Source organism: Phaseolus vulgaris, chromosome 7 (genome assembly GCF_051622355.1).
Source record: "Phaseolus vulgaris cultivar YP4 chromosome 7, ASM5162235v1, whole genome shotgun sequence".
Classification (NCBI taxonomy): Eukaryota; Viridiplantae; Streptophyta; class Magnoliopsida; order Fabales; family Fabaceae; genus Phaseolus; species Phaseolus vulgaris.
Genome location: NC_143504.1, coordinates 49,321,868 through 49,334,541, shown reverse-complemented (window position 1 = coordinate 49,334,541; position 12,674 = coordinate 49,321,868). Strand labels below are relative to the sequence as shown.

At 33.4% G+C, this 12,674-nt stretch overlaps 2 protein-coding genes across 8 annotated transcripts; both read left to right on the top strand.

Annotated features, from left to right (window-relative positions):
• Positions 1-2,917: 2,917 nt before the first annotated feature.
• Positions 2,918-7,231, top strand: LOC137829785 (Pentatricopeptide repeat (PPR) superfamily protein). 5 transcript variants are annotated; one of them, XM_090304954.1, is made up of 5 exons: positions 2,964-3,123; positions 3,301-5,555; positions 6,414-6,558; positions 6,639-6,686; positions 7,093-7,231. In XM_090304954.1, exon 2 carries the CDS (start codon positions 3,453-3,455, stop codon positions 5,025-5,027), a length of 1,575 nt encoding a protein of 524 aa, XP_090161080.1. In that variant the 5' UTR covers positions 2,964-3,123; positions 3,301-3,452; the 3' UTR covers positions 5,028-5,555; positions 6,414-6,558; positions 6,639-6,686; positions 7,093-7,231. The 5 variants fall into 5 exon arrangements, with proteins under 5 accessions (XP_068492798.1, XP_090161080.1, XP_068492799.1 ...); XM_068636698.2 differs by lacking the exon at positions 7,093-7,231 and having other exon boundaries at positions 2,985-3,123; positions 3,301-5,213; positions 5,345-5,555; positions 6,639-6,743; XM_068636697.2 differs by lacking the exon at positions 7,093-7,231 and having other exon boundaries at positions 2,918-3,123; positions 6,639-7,001.
• A 1,886-nt stretch (positions 7,232-9,117) lies between these two features.
• On the top strand, positions 9,118-12,471 carry LOC137829786 (GABA transporter 1). 3 transcript variants are annotated; one of them, XM_068636699.2, is made up of 7 exons: positions 9,118-9,603; positions 10,019-10,141; positions 10,378-10,472; positions 10,668-10,854; positions 10,974-11,104; positions 11,377-11,592; positions 11,964-12,471. In XM_068636699.2, the coding sequence occupies exons 1-7, from the start codon at positions 9,438-9,440 to the stop codon at positions 12,351-12,353; spliced, it is 1,308 nt and encodes a 435-aa protein (XP_068492800.1). In that variant the 5' UTR covers positions 9,118-9,437; the 3' UTR covers positions 12,354-12,471. The 3 variants fall into 3 exon arrangements, with proteins under 3 accessions (XP_068492800.1, XP_068492801.1, XP_090161083.1); XM_068636700.2 differs by lacking the exon at positions 10,378-10,472 and having other exon boundaries at positions 9,291-9,603; positions 10,672-10,854; XM_090304957.1 differs by lacking the exons at positions 11,377-11,592; positions 11,964-12,471 and adding an exon at positions 11,217-11,346 and having other exon boundaries at positions 9,291-9,603.
• Positions 12,472-12,674: the final 203 nt, after the last annotated feature.

The following is a 12,674-nucleotide window of genomic DNA, read 5'->3' as shown; positions in this document are numbered from 1 at the left end:
GAATGATGCATAAGCAGACACCATACACTACAGAATGACAGTTGGAATAGAGAAGTAACAATGGCTGATACTAAGCTACTAGTAGTGGCCAAAGTCCCCTCGGCATTGGAGATGAGGCCCCCATTGACTTTGGAACGAAACACAAGAAAAATAAAAGCAAAGCTATGCAACACTTTGTTCTGGCTCATTACCCACCAAGAAAACATTCTGTCCATCTGTTTTCCTTTACTTGATTGAAGAATATTTTCCAATTGCCTTTGTAACTTTATAATCTTTCATGGGAGGGGGAAAAAGGATAAGTTTACAAGCTTTTTTCATGGCACATGGATCAAACGCTTTTGCTTTTTAATGGGCCAACAAAACATATAAAAGCAAATACGCAACATCGGGATCTGGTGAAACAGGTTCAAGACTGTTCAGGTACGAACATGATTGGTACCTGAAATCGTGGTGAGATGCATATATAATTCCCTGTGAACACTGATGTCATGACCCACAATTAATCAGTTTGAGTTATTTGTTTTAAGATTGGGGAGCAAAATATATAATCAATGCTTGTACAACAAAACTATTAGCTTCAATTGAAGATTTTACATGCTTTGTTTACCTGAGTTCTTGGTCTGCATTTTGGTTTACTTTAAACTCACATGCATACTAATAGGAAGTGTCATAACTTGTTTTACAGTGTGTAAGCAACTTTTCATAATGAAGAAAATTCCATCATATTTAGAGTACAACAATGTCAATTAGTTAACTGGTTAAGGTTTCTTAGTAAACACTTCACTAAGGGCTTGAAGCAAATCAAAGGCTCACAAGCTGAGTCCATTAATTTCTAGACAAGTTCACATGAAGGCCCATGACAAGATTAAGGAATTCTCCCTTGAATGGTAAGAAACAAAGAGCTCGAAAGCCCCAGAAATGTTTGGTTCAAATCCTACTTTGCTGCTTGTAGTCACATTTCCTTTCATTCCCAGAAAAAATCCAGAATGTAAAAATTACTTTAGGAACAGAAAGCAACAGACAATAGACGATATTGACATTTGCAACAGAAAACCAGTGTTGAAGGTAACATTTAATAACAGAAAGCAATGGTAAAAAAAGGTAATTCCAATCTGGCATGTCATTACTGATTTCCTAAGATTCATGAAGACTATTTGGTCTGTCTTATTCTTCAGACACTGGTCAAAAACAATAACAATAAACTTTAGGAACATTTTGTGAGGATGTGACCGAGACAACAATGGGGAGAGAAGAGAAAGATTTTTTTCGAGTGCATGTAATATGCTTAGGACATATTGTTGCATCAATTGGTTTCACACAAGTTACAAATTATATTCTATAAAAAAAACTGTAGTGATGACAAAATTCATAATGCAAGGAATCACATCTTGCTTACACACATCCTCCTACTACAAATACAAGTTTTGGATTGTGTAAACTATGATGGGCACGAAGATTCTCCATTTGGTAAAGGTAGTTTCCTCTGGCATCGTAATAGAAAAGGAACATGTCAGAACCACCAATAATGGGCAACTTTCCATCCATCACCAGGACCCAAAGAATATAAAGAATTTTAGTGCTTCAGTAAACTGGTGCTACTGAATTAATTCCTTCACTAGTGAAAATTCCTAGAGATAGCATAATGCCGTCATCCCTATTATAATGCGGTCAATCAACAAGGACGTTGCAGCTACATTTTGCTTGCTTAAAAAATACAGATGCTGAATTTAAATGGAACAGTTCGTCTACTGCAGTGTCTGTAAATTGAAAGCCAAAGAAGTTACATAACAATCACATCGGGGGAATCCTTATTTGACTGAATTAGATTAGAACAAGTAGCAAGGTAATTAATTTGAACTCTGTTGAAAAAGATCACAGAGAGCATCAACAATTTGAAATGTTGAAACTATTAATCTATCAAGTTCTATAGGGAAAGAGAATGACATTCAAACCTAAAGCACAAAAGAAGAACAATACATACCTTTCTATAGTTAGAAAGGAAATACATACCTTTCTATACTTAAAAAGGAAGAGGTGGACTCAACCTTATAAAATATCTTTATAATTTTTCTCATGGGAAATTGTAATTTGTGCATGAAACTATATTATTATGAATGGTCTGAGCTTGATAACGAAACTTGATAAACATAATGAATACTCAATAGAATAGATTTTAATGTTTTTAAAAGTAAACTTTAAACCTACTAAATTTGCACTTATTTATATACTACAAATAAATACATGCTATAATTTTTAGTCGAACAAAGACAATTCAATTCAAATCAACCAAAACAAAAAAAATGTGTAGATTTCATAAATATGAAATAAATCATACAAAAATTAAAATTAAGAAAATCATGTAAGAATAACATTATATTATATTAAGAAAATTGTGGATTTATGTACTATTAGTAGCGGAGAGTTTATTATTTTTTTTATGATGATAAAAAAAAATTAAAAATTTAGTCATTATAATAATTATTAAAATAAAAAATATTATTAAAATTTATATTAAAGTTATTAAAATTAAAATTATATTTATAGTCTCATTGTGAGTAGCTTTTTGTAGAGATAGTAAAATTAGTAAAAAAAAGGTTGTTTGAGTTTAAAAGAAATAAATAAAATCAATAAAAGTAAAGAATTATAAAATAGAAAAAAAATTGTAAATAAATATGGACACTAAAAAAATAGTTATAAGGAAAATCTCTTTATTTATAGTATAGATGAAAATTTAGATTAATAAAAAAATAAAATTATCTTATTAAAAGATGTTACCAAAATAATTACAAAAATTCAATCATCTTATATTAAAATAATAGTATAGATAAAAATCTTCTTACTTTTTTTTATAAATTAAATACTTTTAACTTTCATTTCATTGTCCGCATATTTTCTTTATCCATTTTTCTTTCTCCCTACACATCAAATAAACTTATTTTTTTAAGTGGAAAGAAAAAAAAATCACTGATGTAAAAAAAAACAATTTGGTGTCGTTTTGAGTTAGGGTTGTGTATTGGGTGATCTCTTTGTTCTGACAACGGAACATTCAACAGTGGCCGTAGAGATGCAGTGCGCGCGATTAATTACTATGCTCTAAATGCGCGGATTAAGCACAGCGTGGAGGTACTAGATTGCTTTATTTATGTTAGCTGAAACCGTCTGAATTGTATGAGAATACGTTTTATGTTAATTTTGGATAGTTTGATGTATCTGTTATAGTGAAAGAAAATTTAGACTCTTTTTCCCTCTTGTTGTTCTTGCATATGAAGTTGTGTTTTCTTATAATTTTTGTCTAAGCAGGGAAGAATGCAAGCTGTGCATGCTCTGGCCCTGTGCACATTCATGATCACGTCTTTAGAAACCCAGATTTTGAGCAATGGAAAATGTTGGATTGAAGGCGCTTTAACGAAGTGAATCCTTCCCGTGCTGGAATTGATATCACATTGTCCAATATGGCTTTTCAGTCGCTCTTTTCAAAGTATAAAACCTTACCTTCTTTCTTTTGCACCCTTGTCCAACACAAAGTCAATTACCACCACATTCATTCTTTCCCAAACCCACAAGTGTCAGCGCCATTGTTACCAGACCTTGTCAATGAGATATCCCGTCTACTCAGTGACCACCGATACCCTCACCATGATCTAGAACTCTCTCTCAAGCCATTTTCACCACAAATATCTACTAATTTGGTTGAACAGGTCCTGAAAAGGTGCAAGAATATTGGCTTCTCGGCCCACAGATTCTTTCTTTGGGCTCGATCAATTCCAGGTTTTCAGCACAGTGATCTGAGCTTCCACATTTTGGTAGAAATCTTGGGAAGTTGCCAACAGTTTGCCATACTATGGGATTTTCTCATAGAAATGAGAGACTCTCGTTCGTATGTAATCAACGCTGACATTTTCTGGCTCATTTTCAAGGCATATAGCCGGGCTAATTTACCAGATGGTGCAATTCGGTCTTTCAATAGAATGGACGAGTTTGGAATTACGCCAACTGTTCATGATTTGGATAAGCTGTTGTACTTTTTATGCAAAAGGAAGCATCTCAAGCAGGCTCAACAATTTTTTGACAAAGCTAAGAATCGCTTCTCTTTATCCGCTAAAACTTACAGCATTTTGATAAGTGGATGGGGTGAGATTGGTGATTCAGATAAAGTCCACGAGTTGTTTGAAGCAATGCTTGGACAAGGATGTCCATTGGATTTGCTTGCATATAATAATTTGTTAGGCGCTCTTTGCAAAAGTGGTTGTGTGGATGAAGCTAAGAAATTTTTTCATGATATGTTATTAAAAGGAGTTGAGCCAGATGCTTTTACTTATTCAATATTCATTCACTTTTATTGCAATGCAAATAATGTGCAATCAGCTTTCAGGGTTCTTGATAAAATGAAAAGGTACAACCTTTTGCCTAATGTGTTTACATACAATTGTATTATAAAACGACTTTGTAAGAATGAACTTGTGGAAGAAGCTTATCAATTGTTGGATGAAATGATTTCTATAGGAGTTAAACCAGACATTTGGAGCTATAATGCAATACAAGCTTACCATTGTGATCATTGTGAGGTCAATAGGGCCCTGAGGTTAATGTTTAGAATGGAAAAAGATAACTGTCTTCCTGATCGCCATACATATAACATGGTCCTCAAATTGTTGATCAGGATAGGAAGGTTTGATAAGGTAACTGAAGTTTGGGAGAACATGGTGAACAAAAGTTTTTTTCCATCTGTCTCAACATATTCTGTCTTGATTCATGGTTTTTGTAAGAAGAAAGGAAAGCTGGAGGAGGCATGTAAGTATTTTGAAATGATGATTGATGAAGGAATACCACCTTATGTTACTACTGTTGAGCTACTGAGGAATCGACTCTTGGGTTTAGGGCTTTTAGATCACATTGAAATACTGATTGATAAAATGAGGCAGAGCAGTTCCCATGCAATTCAAGAATTGGCAAATATTATGATTGGTAATAGAGCAGCTCGTAATAATACTTTGAGACGTGACGAGACAGACATAGAAAGTGACTGAAGAAGTAGCTATTTGTTTATCATAATACTTTCTCATTATTCTATTTTGACAAATATGTGGAGGAAACCACTTCATTACTGCATAGCACATATTAAATCTGTGGGCTACGGTTAACTGGTGCATTTTGAGTTTCTTACTATTATTATAATTCTTCAACGTAGCTTGTATGAATATTTCAGATGCAAGGTAATCTAAACTTTAGTCATTACGTGTGGGTGAGATTTAGCATTATGCAACTTCTTTTACGGTTGTATGTGGGTTGTTCATGCATGTGAATTTTGTGAACTTATCGTTTCCGTAATTTTATGGATGAGAAGCTGCTCCAGCATTTGGATGCTACCAAACTGGTCCTGATATTTGTATAAAATAGACATCAAAAGGATAAGAGGAAAGGCAAAGGTATATGTAGCTGATCAAATGGAAGGGGAACAAACATGCATTAAGAGTTAAGATGCTCTACATCATGGGATATGATTGAAGAAAATTATTACTATAACTTGGGATATGCCTCCTCTTCCTCCTCTTAAGGTTTTTTATTTCTTTATTCTCTGCATGATTTTTTCCCCCTTGCATTTTAACACTGAATTCATGAATGATCCTTACCTTCTTTGCATAAGTGGCCTTGTGTGTTCTTAATTCAATGTTATTTGAATTGATTAATGTGTAGGAATGATAAAGCTGGGTGGATTTCAACGATAAGCCTTTTTTTGTTCTAAAACACAAATTAAATTAAATTGAGGTCTCATATTTAAACAGGTACACTGTGTGGGTGGATTTATAAGTACATTGAGGTTACCGTGTATGCATGTGTTGTTATCTTGGTTTGTACCTTAAGCGAAGGAAACATTTTGCTTGAGTTTTGAAATGTTAATTTGTGAGGGGTTGCTGTTGCATCTTCTTCTGACCACCCAGGAGGTTGAAATATAGTGGTTCCGCATCATGCTTATCCATCTATGTTTTATGGGAGAATGACTTGCAATGGATCACTTCTGGAGGCCTGATTTTATGGTGATTCATCCTCATTTTGAATTTTATCCGGAGCAATGTGATGTTTGTTAGAATCCCTCCCCTATTTAGTCTATTTAGAATTGTTGCATTGCATGAGTATGAATGGTTGTTTCCAACAACTTAATGTGTGTTAGTTTGGATTAGTTTGTCTGACATGTTTGCATAGCTGCTATTAGTTACATGCTTATTTTATGAATGCAATTCTTCTTAAAAAAAAATCTTTGTTGTTTTTGCAGACAAAGTTATTAGTAAAATGGGTGAAGGGACGAATGATTGGTTTCCAATAATTTTATTTCAATAGTCTGCATTTTCTAGATCTATTACATTAATATGTATTCTTAGAGCGTTGGCCTAAGGCGGTTGTCTAAAACTATGCAGGAGCTTTTGGTCAAGTTTTGGAATGTTTTGCTTATGAAAAGAAAGACATTTGTGGCAAGTAAAACAGTTTGTTCCATAAATTAGTACTGAGGCTGAATGACCGAAATTCATGTCTTGCTGAGGCTAGCCAGATATGATGTTGATGGTGCGCGTTTCTGGTTGTCTTTCAGTATTTGTTATAAATGCTAAAAGTTATTGAGGTATAAGTTGGTTTCATTTTTGCAGATGTGTACAAATACGGAGTTGGGTTGACTATTGTAACATATTTGTATTGTAAGTATTTATTGATATTTTTAATTTGATGAAATGACAAGAATGTCCGTTCAATCATGTTTAAGTATTGTGAGTTAAAAATTTTGTGGATGGATTAAAATGGTTTCAATATGTATTTGAGAAAAGCTGTTAAAAATTGTACTTGAGGTGTTTGGACCAAGATTATGCGATTTTCTCCACAAAAAACAGCTATCATTCTTGTCCTATTGATATTGTTCGGGAGTTTGGCAGACAACTTTTGGAGTTTGTAGCGTGTGTGTACATATCTTGTACTACTAAATTATATTTTGTGTATTTGATACTCTGTTGGGAGTTTATGATGTACAATATTAAGTTAACAAGTCATTTATTTATGGATAATAAAATTCTTAAATATTTAAACTAAATGTTTGTTGAATTGACACAGTGGATAATTTTCACCAATTGTATCTTGAAGTCATTTACTGTCCCTCATCCGTAGTTATGCATGCCTTATGCTGATCCACACTGATTTGAAGATTATTCTTCTTGTCTCGCCAGAATTCATTGAAGTGTCAGACTATAAGGTATCATCTTAATTATCTCCTACTATCCTGATTCGATTTCATTTATAACTTATCAGCTACTGACACTAATGTGTTAGCACTAGTGGAGGGGTGTATGTAAGTGACTTTTGGATCATGCAATTGCATTTCTCCTTAGGTCAAAAGTGATCGGCAGGAATTTATTCGTCTTCTATACTTCTTGCATTGCTCAATTCAATAATTCTTGGACAATTTAAGAGAGTGGTGTCATTTTGTCTTAAAATGGGTAAATGTTAATTTTTTTACAGAAATGGATAAATCCTACTTGGAACACGATTTTAAAAATTATGTTTATAAGCACGACATTGGCTCTCATAAGTCTCCAACATTGAAACTGTGCTCTCAAACACGGTTTTATTTTTTCTAAAGCAATCGTGGTTAGAAACATGATTTCATTTGTTTTTGAAAATCACGTCATTAAACACAACTTTGTTTTATATTTTGAAAATCATGTTATGATAGTAGCAAATATCTCTACAGGGTCACTTAGTGGTAATGTCAATGTTTCCATCTTTGTCATAATAACTATTATTACTTTCATCATTATCCTTATCACTTCTATTATCATCATTATCGTTAGAGTTATTTATTTACTATTATTGTCATGTATCATTTATTACTTATTATTGCGATTTTCATTATTATTATTATTGTTATAAACTGTTGTTATTGTTATTAGCTTTATTAATACTGCTAATATTAATAGAATTACTAATATCATAATTATCGTTGTAATTTTTTTTTTAAGTTATCTGTGATGTAATGACTACCAAAAGAGTTTTATACTTATTCAAATTTGTTATGTTGAAACTTGCACGCATAATGAATGGTGGTTTGGTCGGTTGCTATGAAATAAATGATTTTGCTTTTTTTTCATCTCATGACGCTGTTTAAAGGACTAAACATGCTCTTAATAATCGTTCATTTTGTGGGTCTAACTATTGTAGAGAGCTTCACAAAAAGTAAAAAGGATATTAAAAAATTATGACGCTTCAAATATGTAATTATTTATTAATTTAAAATATAGTATTATTATTACTTAATAACCTTTAAAATAAGCGCACTTATGCCTTAACAACTTGGGCATGTTGCACCTGTACACAAGCACACAAAAGTGATTGACTAGAAATTGAAAACGTTGAATCAAGAATTTTATAATAAATTTAATTAGTTTTAAAAGTAGTTTTTGAAGAAAGATGAATTTACATTGTTCTTAAGCGCTTGGAAGTAGTAGTCTCGATGGTGATTTTGGTTTTCGGCTATAGTCTTCAGTCTCAGGTCTCGGAGGTATGGTATCTAAAGGTATATCTTTGTCTCTTTGATGTGTATTTATAAGAACATAGGATAGAATAAATGTATACCTTTGTGTCATTTTTTGAAGTATATTTATAAAAATATAAGGTGGAATAATGTTTGACACAACTTATCAAATTAATTTTTTGATTAAAGAACATGTATTTTGCTTAATTAAGGGTTATGTAACACAGACACTAAACACTGATACGACACATACGGATACGGAGATACGTAAAATCTGTAAAATGTAGGATACGGGAACATGGATCTATATATTATATAATTATAAATTATATAAATTGACAATAAAAATTTATATGCACAAGTATGTTCCAGATTTCTTTTTGGAACAGAAAGATGTTTTTCATGACTGGTTCACAATGATTTGTTTCTTATTTTTATAATCATAATAACAATTTATACAATAAAGTTTGAATTTTGAAAAAATTAATGTATTTTTCATTTTTAAAATTGTGTTAGAACCATACTAGAATTGTCAGAAATCTAACAAATACTTTTTGAATTGGACACTTCACGGATACGTGTCATACGAGTGTCAGTGTCTGATACGAGTGTCGGTATACCATACAAATATCGGACATCGGACACCGACACGTCATTTAGGAGGAGTGTCTGAGCTTCATAGATTAAGGGTCTTGCCTTCAAATAGTGTGTGCCGTTTGAAATAATAAACGTTGAATTAACTGCCACTAAGGTTGTAGTAGTACTATGTCGCTTTCTGTGTGTCAATGATTTGGGCTACAGGCAAGGAAATGTCAACAAAGTTGGAGAAGAATAGTTTAAGCTCCTACTAGAATATGAATCAACTAGAATACTTTTGTACATAGAGTGGGAAAAAGGAAGAAACAAAGTAATAGGAGCATAGAAAAAAATGGGCTCAACGACAGATTTGGAGATAGAGGAAAGTGATTCAGAAGAAGCAGTGAGTGGTAAAGGAACATGGAAGCACGCAGCTTTCCATGTTGCCACCACCATTGCCACCCCTGCTGCTTATGCCCCTTTGCCCTTTGCTATTGCTTCTCTCGGTTGGCCTCTTGGTAAATTTCTTCTTTTCTTTCTCTTTCATTATTTCTTCTTTTCTGATTGTTCTTAGCAGAAATTGAGGTCTCTTACACCTTCTATAGATGATATTTGACATGCACATATTTGGGTATAGGAAGAACATGAATGGAAAGAGATATCTTACTAAAATTGGTTATCTTATATGAATAATATAGTTATATAAAAGAATCATATGACTGTAGTTGTGTTATTGATAATAATATAGTAATTTTTCTTATATAATAATCAGGTTACTTAATTATTAAATTCTAGAGTAGTCTGAGAGTCCTTGTCAATTTTTATAATTTTTTTCATTTCAAGTGAAGCCAGTTTCATATGTTTTGTTCTGCATATGTTGAATAATTAGTTAACTGTTTTTTTGTCTGTGTTTCTCTCTATGAATGGTTTCAGGTGTGAGTAGTCTGGTGACTGCAACACTAGCCACCTGTTACTCTAGCTTTTTGATCGCTTCTTTGTGGAAATGGAACGGAGAGAAGCACCTTACCTACAGACATCTTGCACATAGTATTTTCGGTTGGTTTTACTGCAGATAGCTTCCTTACCACCTTATCCACATCTTCCTAATTTTTTTCTAACTAATTTGTAATAAGAACAGTACTGTTAGCCCCCTAATATGTACACAATATTTATGATGACTGTCATATTCAATAGTCTAATTTTTCTTTGCAGCTTTGTGCTAGCTGCACTCCATATATATATATATATATATATATATATATTATTGACTTCTTGTTTATTGATTCCTGAAGGATTCTGGGGGTACTGGTCTATTGCCATTTTTCAGCAGGTGGCTTCTCTGGGAAATAACATTGCTATCCAAATTGCAGCTGGCAGCAGCCTTAAGGTTATGCATCTACCCAGATTTTGTTGAATAAATAGTGATAGCCTGATAGGACATATATCATATATGTTCCATTGTTTCTAGTAACCTTCTTTCATTAACTTCAAGTCTTTTCATATTAAATCTTCTTATGGACAACAAAGACCATTTGTTTCCATTTTGAAGATGTGGATATGTTCTAATTCCATGTTCATACAGGCAGTTTACAAGCACTGTCACCATAATGGAACATTGACCCTGCAGCATTTTATTATTTTCTTTGGAATCTTTGAACTACTTCTCTCCCAGCTCCCGGATATTCACTCACTGAGATGGGTAAATGCATTGTGTACTTTCAGCACAATTGGCTTTGCTGGTACAACCATTGGTGTTACCATTTACAATGGTAAGCTGGTGGTGATGGATCTTCTTCTTCCTGTCTGTCAAAGCCTCAATACTGTTGATTCCTCCTCTTGATTTCACGGTGATAAAATGTTTGACTATTTGGTTTCCAACATCTCTTAGGGAAGAAGATTGATAGGACTTCAGTAAGTTATAGTTTGCAGGGTAGCTCTGTTTCTAAGTTCTTCAAAGCCTTCAATGCCCTTGGGACCATTGCCTTTTCATTTGGTGATGCAATGCTTCCAGAAATACAGGTATCCATTACTTCTAAGTCTCTTACATTGTTACACGTGTTCTTTTGCCTTTCAATTGTAAACAAGGTTTTAGTTTGCGGTTGTGGTCTCATCATGATCCTTGATGTTGTAGTGAAAAATTATGGATAAATGTGGCCAACAACAATTGTGCTCATTGACTCCAAAAAACCTTGATGTTGTAGTAGTTGAAACAGCAGGCACAGACAGTTCTTTAAAAAACCTTGATTGTAAATGGTCACTGGGCCTTTTGTGACACTGTATTCCTTTTCCAGAATACGGTGAGAGAACCTGCTAAGAGGAATATGTACAAAAGCATATCAGCAGCATATACTGTCATTGTGTTGACTTACTGGCAATTGGCCTTCTCTGGATACTGGGCTTTTGGATCAGAAGTCCAACCTTATATTTTAGCTTCACTGTCTATTCCAGAATGGACTATTGTTATGGCAAATTTGTTTGCAGCAATTCAAATATGTGGATGCTTTCAGGTACCTTCTCTAGCACTTCAATATAAGAGTACTTCTTTGAAACATCTTGTGGCAAAGTCTAGACAAGAGTGGTGAATATTAGTATTTTCTTTTTAGTCATCACTGGCAGCGGTAGATAAGCATGCATCATATCTAAATCCCCAGGTTATTTTTAGAGAAATTATTTGGTAGTTCAGTAACAAAATTTCTAAGGTCAATCAATCTTTTGTCACTTTTTACCAGAAAGAATTAATAATATTACGCAGTTATATATTGTGATAGAAATTATGATGATATGAGATCACCTAATTTTTTGTTATTCCTGGTGCGAAACCTCTACCATGGTTCAAATTCCTTTACTAATGGAGTTCTTTGCTTGCATCATTTGTCAGATATACTGCAGGCCAACATATGCCTATTTTGAGGAAAGAACAGGGTCCAAGTCTAACAAATCTACTAGCTATTTTCTCTTCAAAAGACTTGTTTTTACTTCCTTATACATGGTTCTTGTTACTCTTATTGCTGCGGCATTTCCCTTCTTTGGAGATTTTGTTTCCATCTGTGGGGCAGTTGGGTTTACTCCTTTGGACTTTGTGTTCCCTGCTTTAGCATACCTTAAGGCTACAAGAACCGCTAATAACTCTAAACTTGGCCCTTACCTGCGACTATTCAATATTTTAGTAGCTACCTTGTTTTCATTAGTTGCTATCTTGGGTTGCATTGGTGCAGTCAGATTCATAGTAGAAGATATTAAGAACTACAACTTCTTCCATGATATGTGAGAATTTTGGGCTGCCCCAAACATTGTTTTCACCTTTTTTATCTTTGGGTAAGTTGTACTTTTATCATACATTTTTTTTTTCCTTTCAAATCAGCAACTATAAAATTATACACTCCATACATCAGCAGTTTTAGAGTGTGCATGTAAAGTTTCATGATCTTTATCCCGCTTGAAAGATTAAGAAACATAATGGTTGGTGATAATTTCATTAAAGTGGTGATGAAGAGGTTGGTCATGTACAGTGTTTTCTGGAGCTTTCTTGTCATACATAATTCATTTTTTTTCCTATTTCTGGATCTTTACTCGTTGTCTCAACCAGCAC

Coding starts and splice junctions, on each gene's coding strand:
- LOC137829785 (XM_090304954.1), top strand. CDS start 3,453: ATGGCTTTTCAGTCGCTCTTTTCAAAGTATAAAACCTTACCTTCTTTC.
- LOC137829786 (XM_068636699.2), top strand. CDS start 9,438: ATGGGCTCAACGACAGATTTGGAGATAGAGGAAAGTGATTCAGAAGAA. Junction 10,855..10,973: donor TGGTGTTACCATTTACAATG/GTAAGCTGGTGG, acceptor AACATCTCTTAG/GGAAGAAGATTGATAGGACT. Junction 11,593..11,963: donor AAATATGTGGATGCTTTCAG/GTACCTTCTCTA, acceptor ATCATTTGTCAG/ATATACTGCAGGCCAACATA.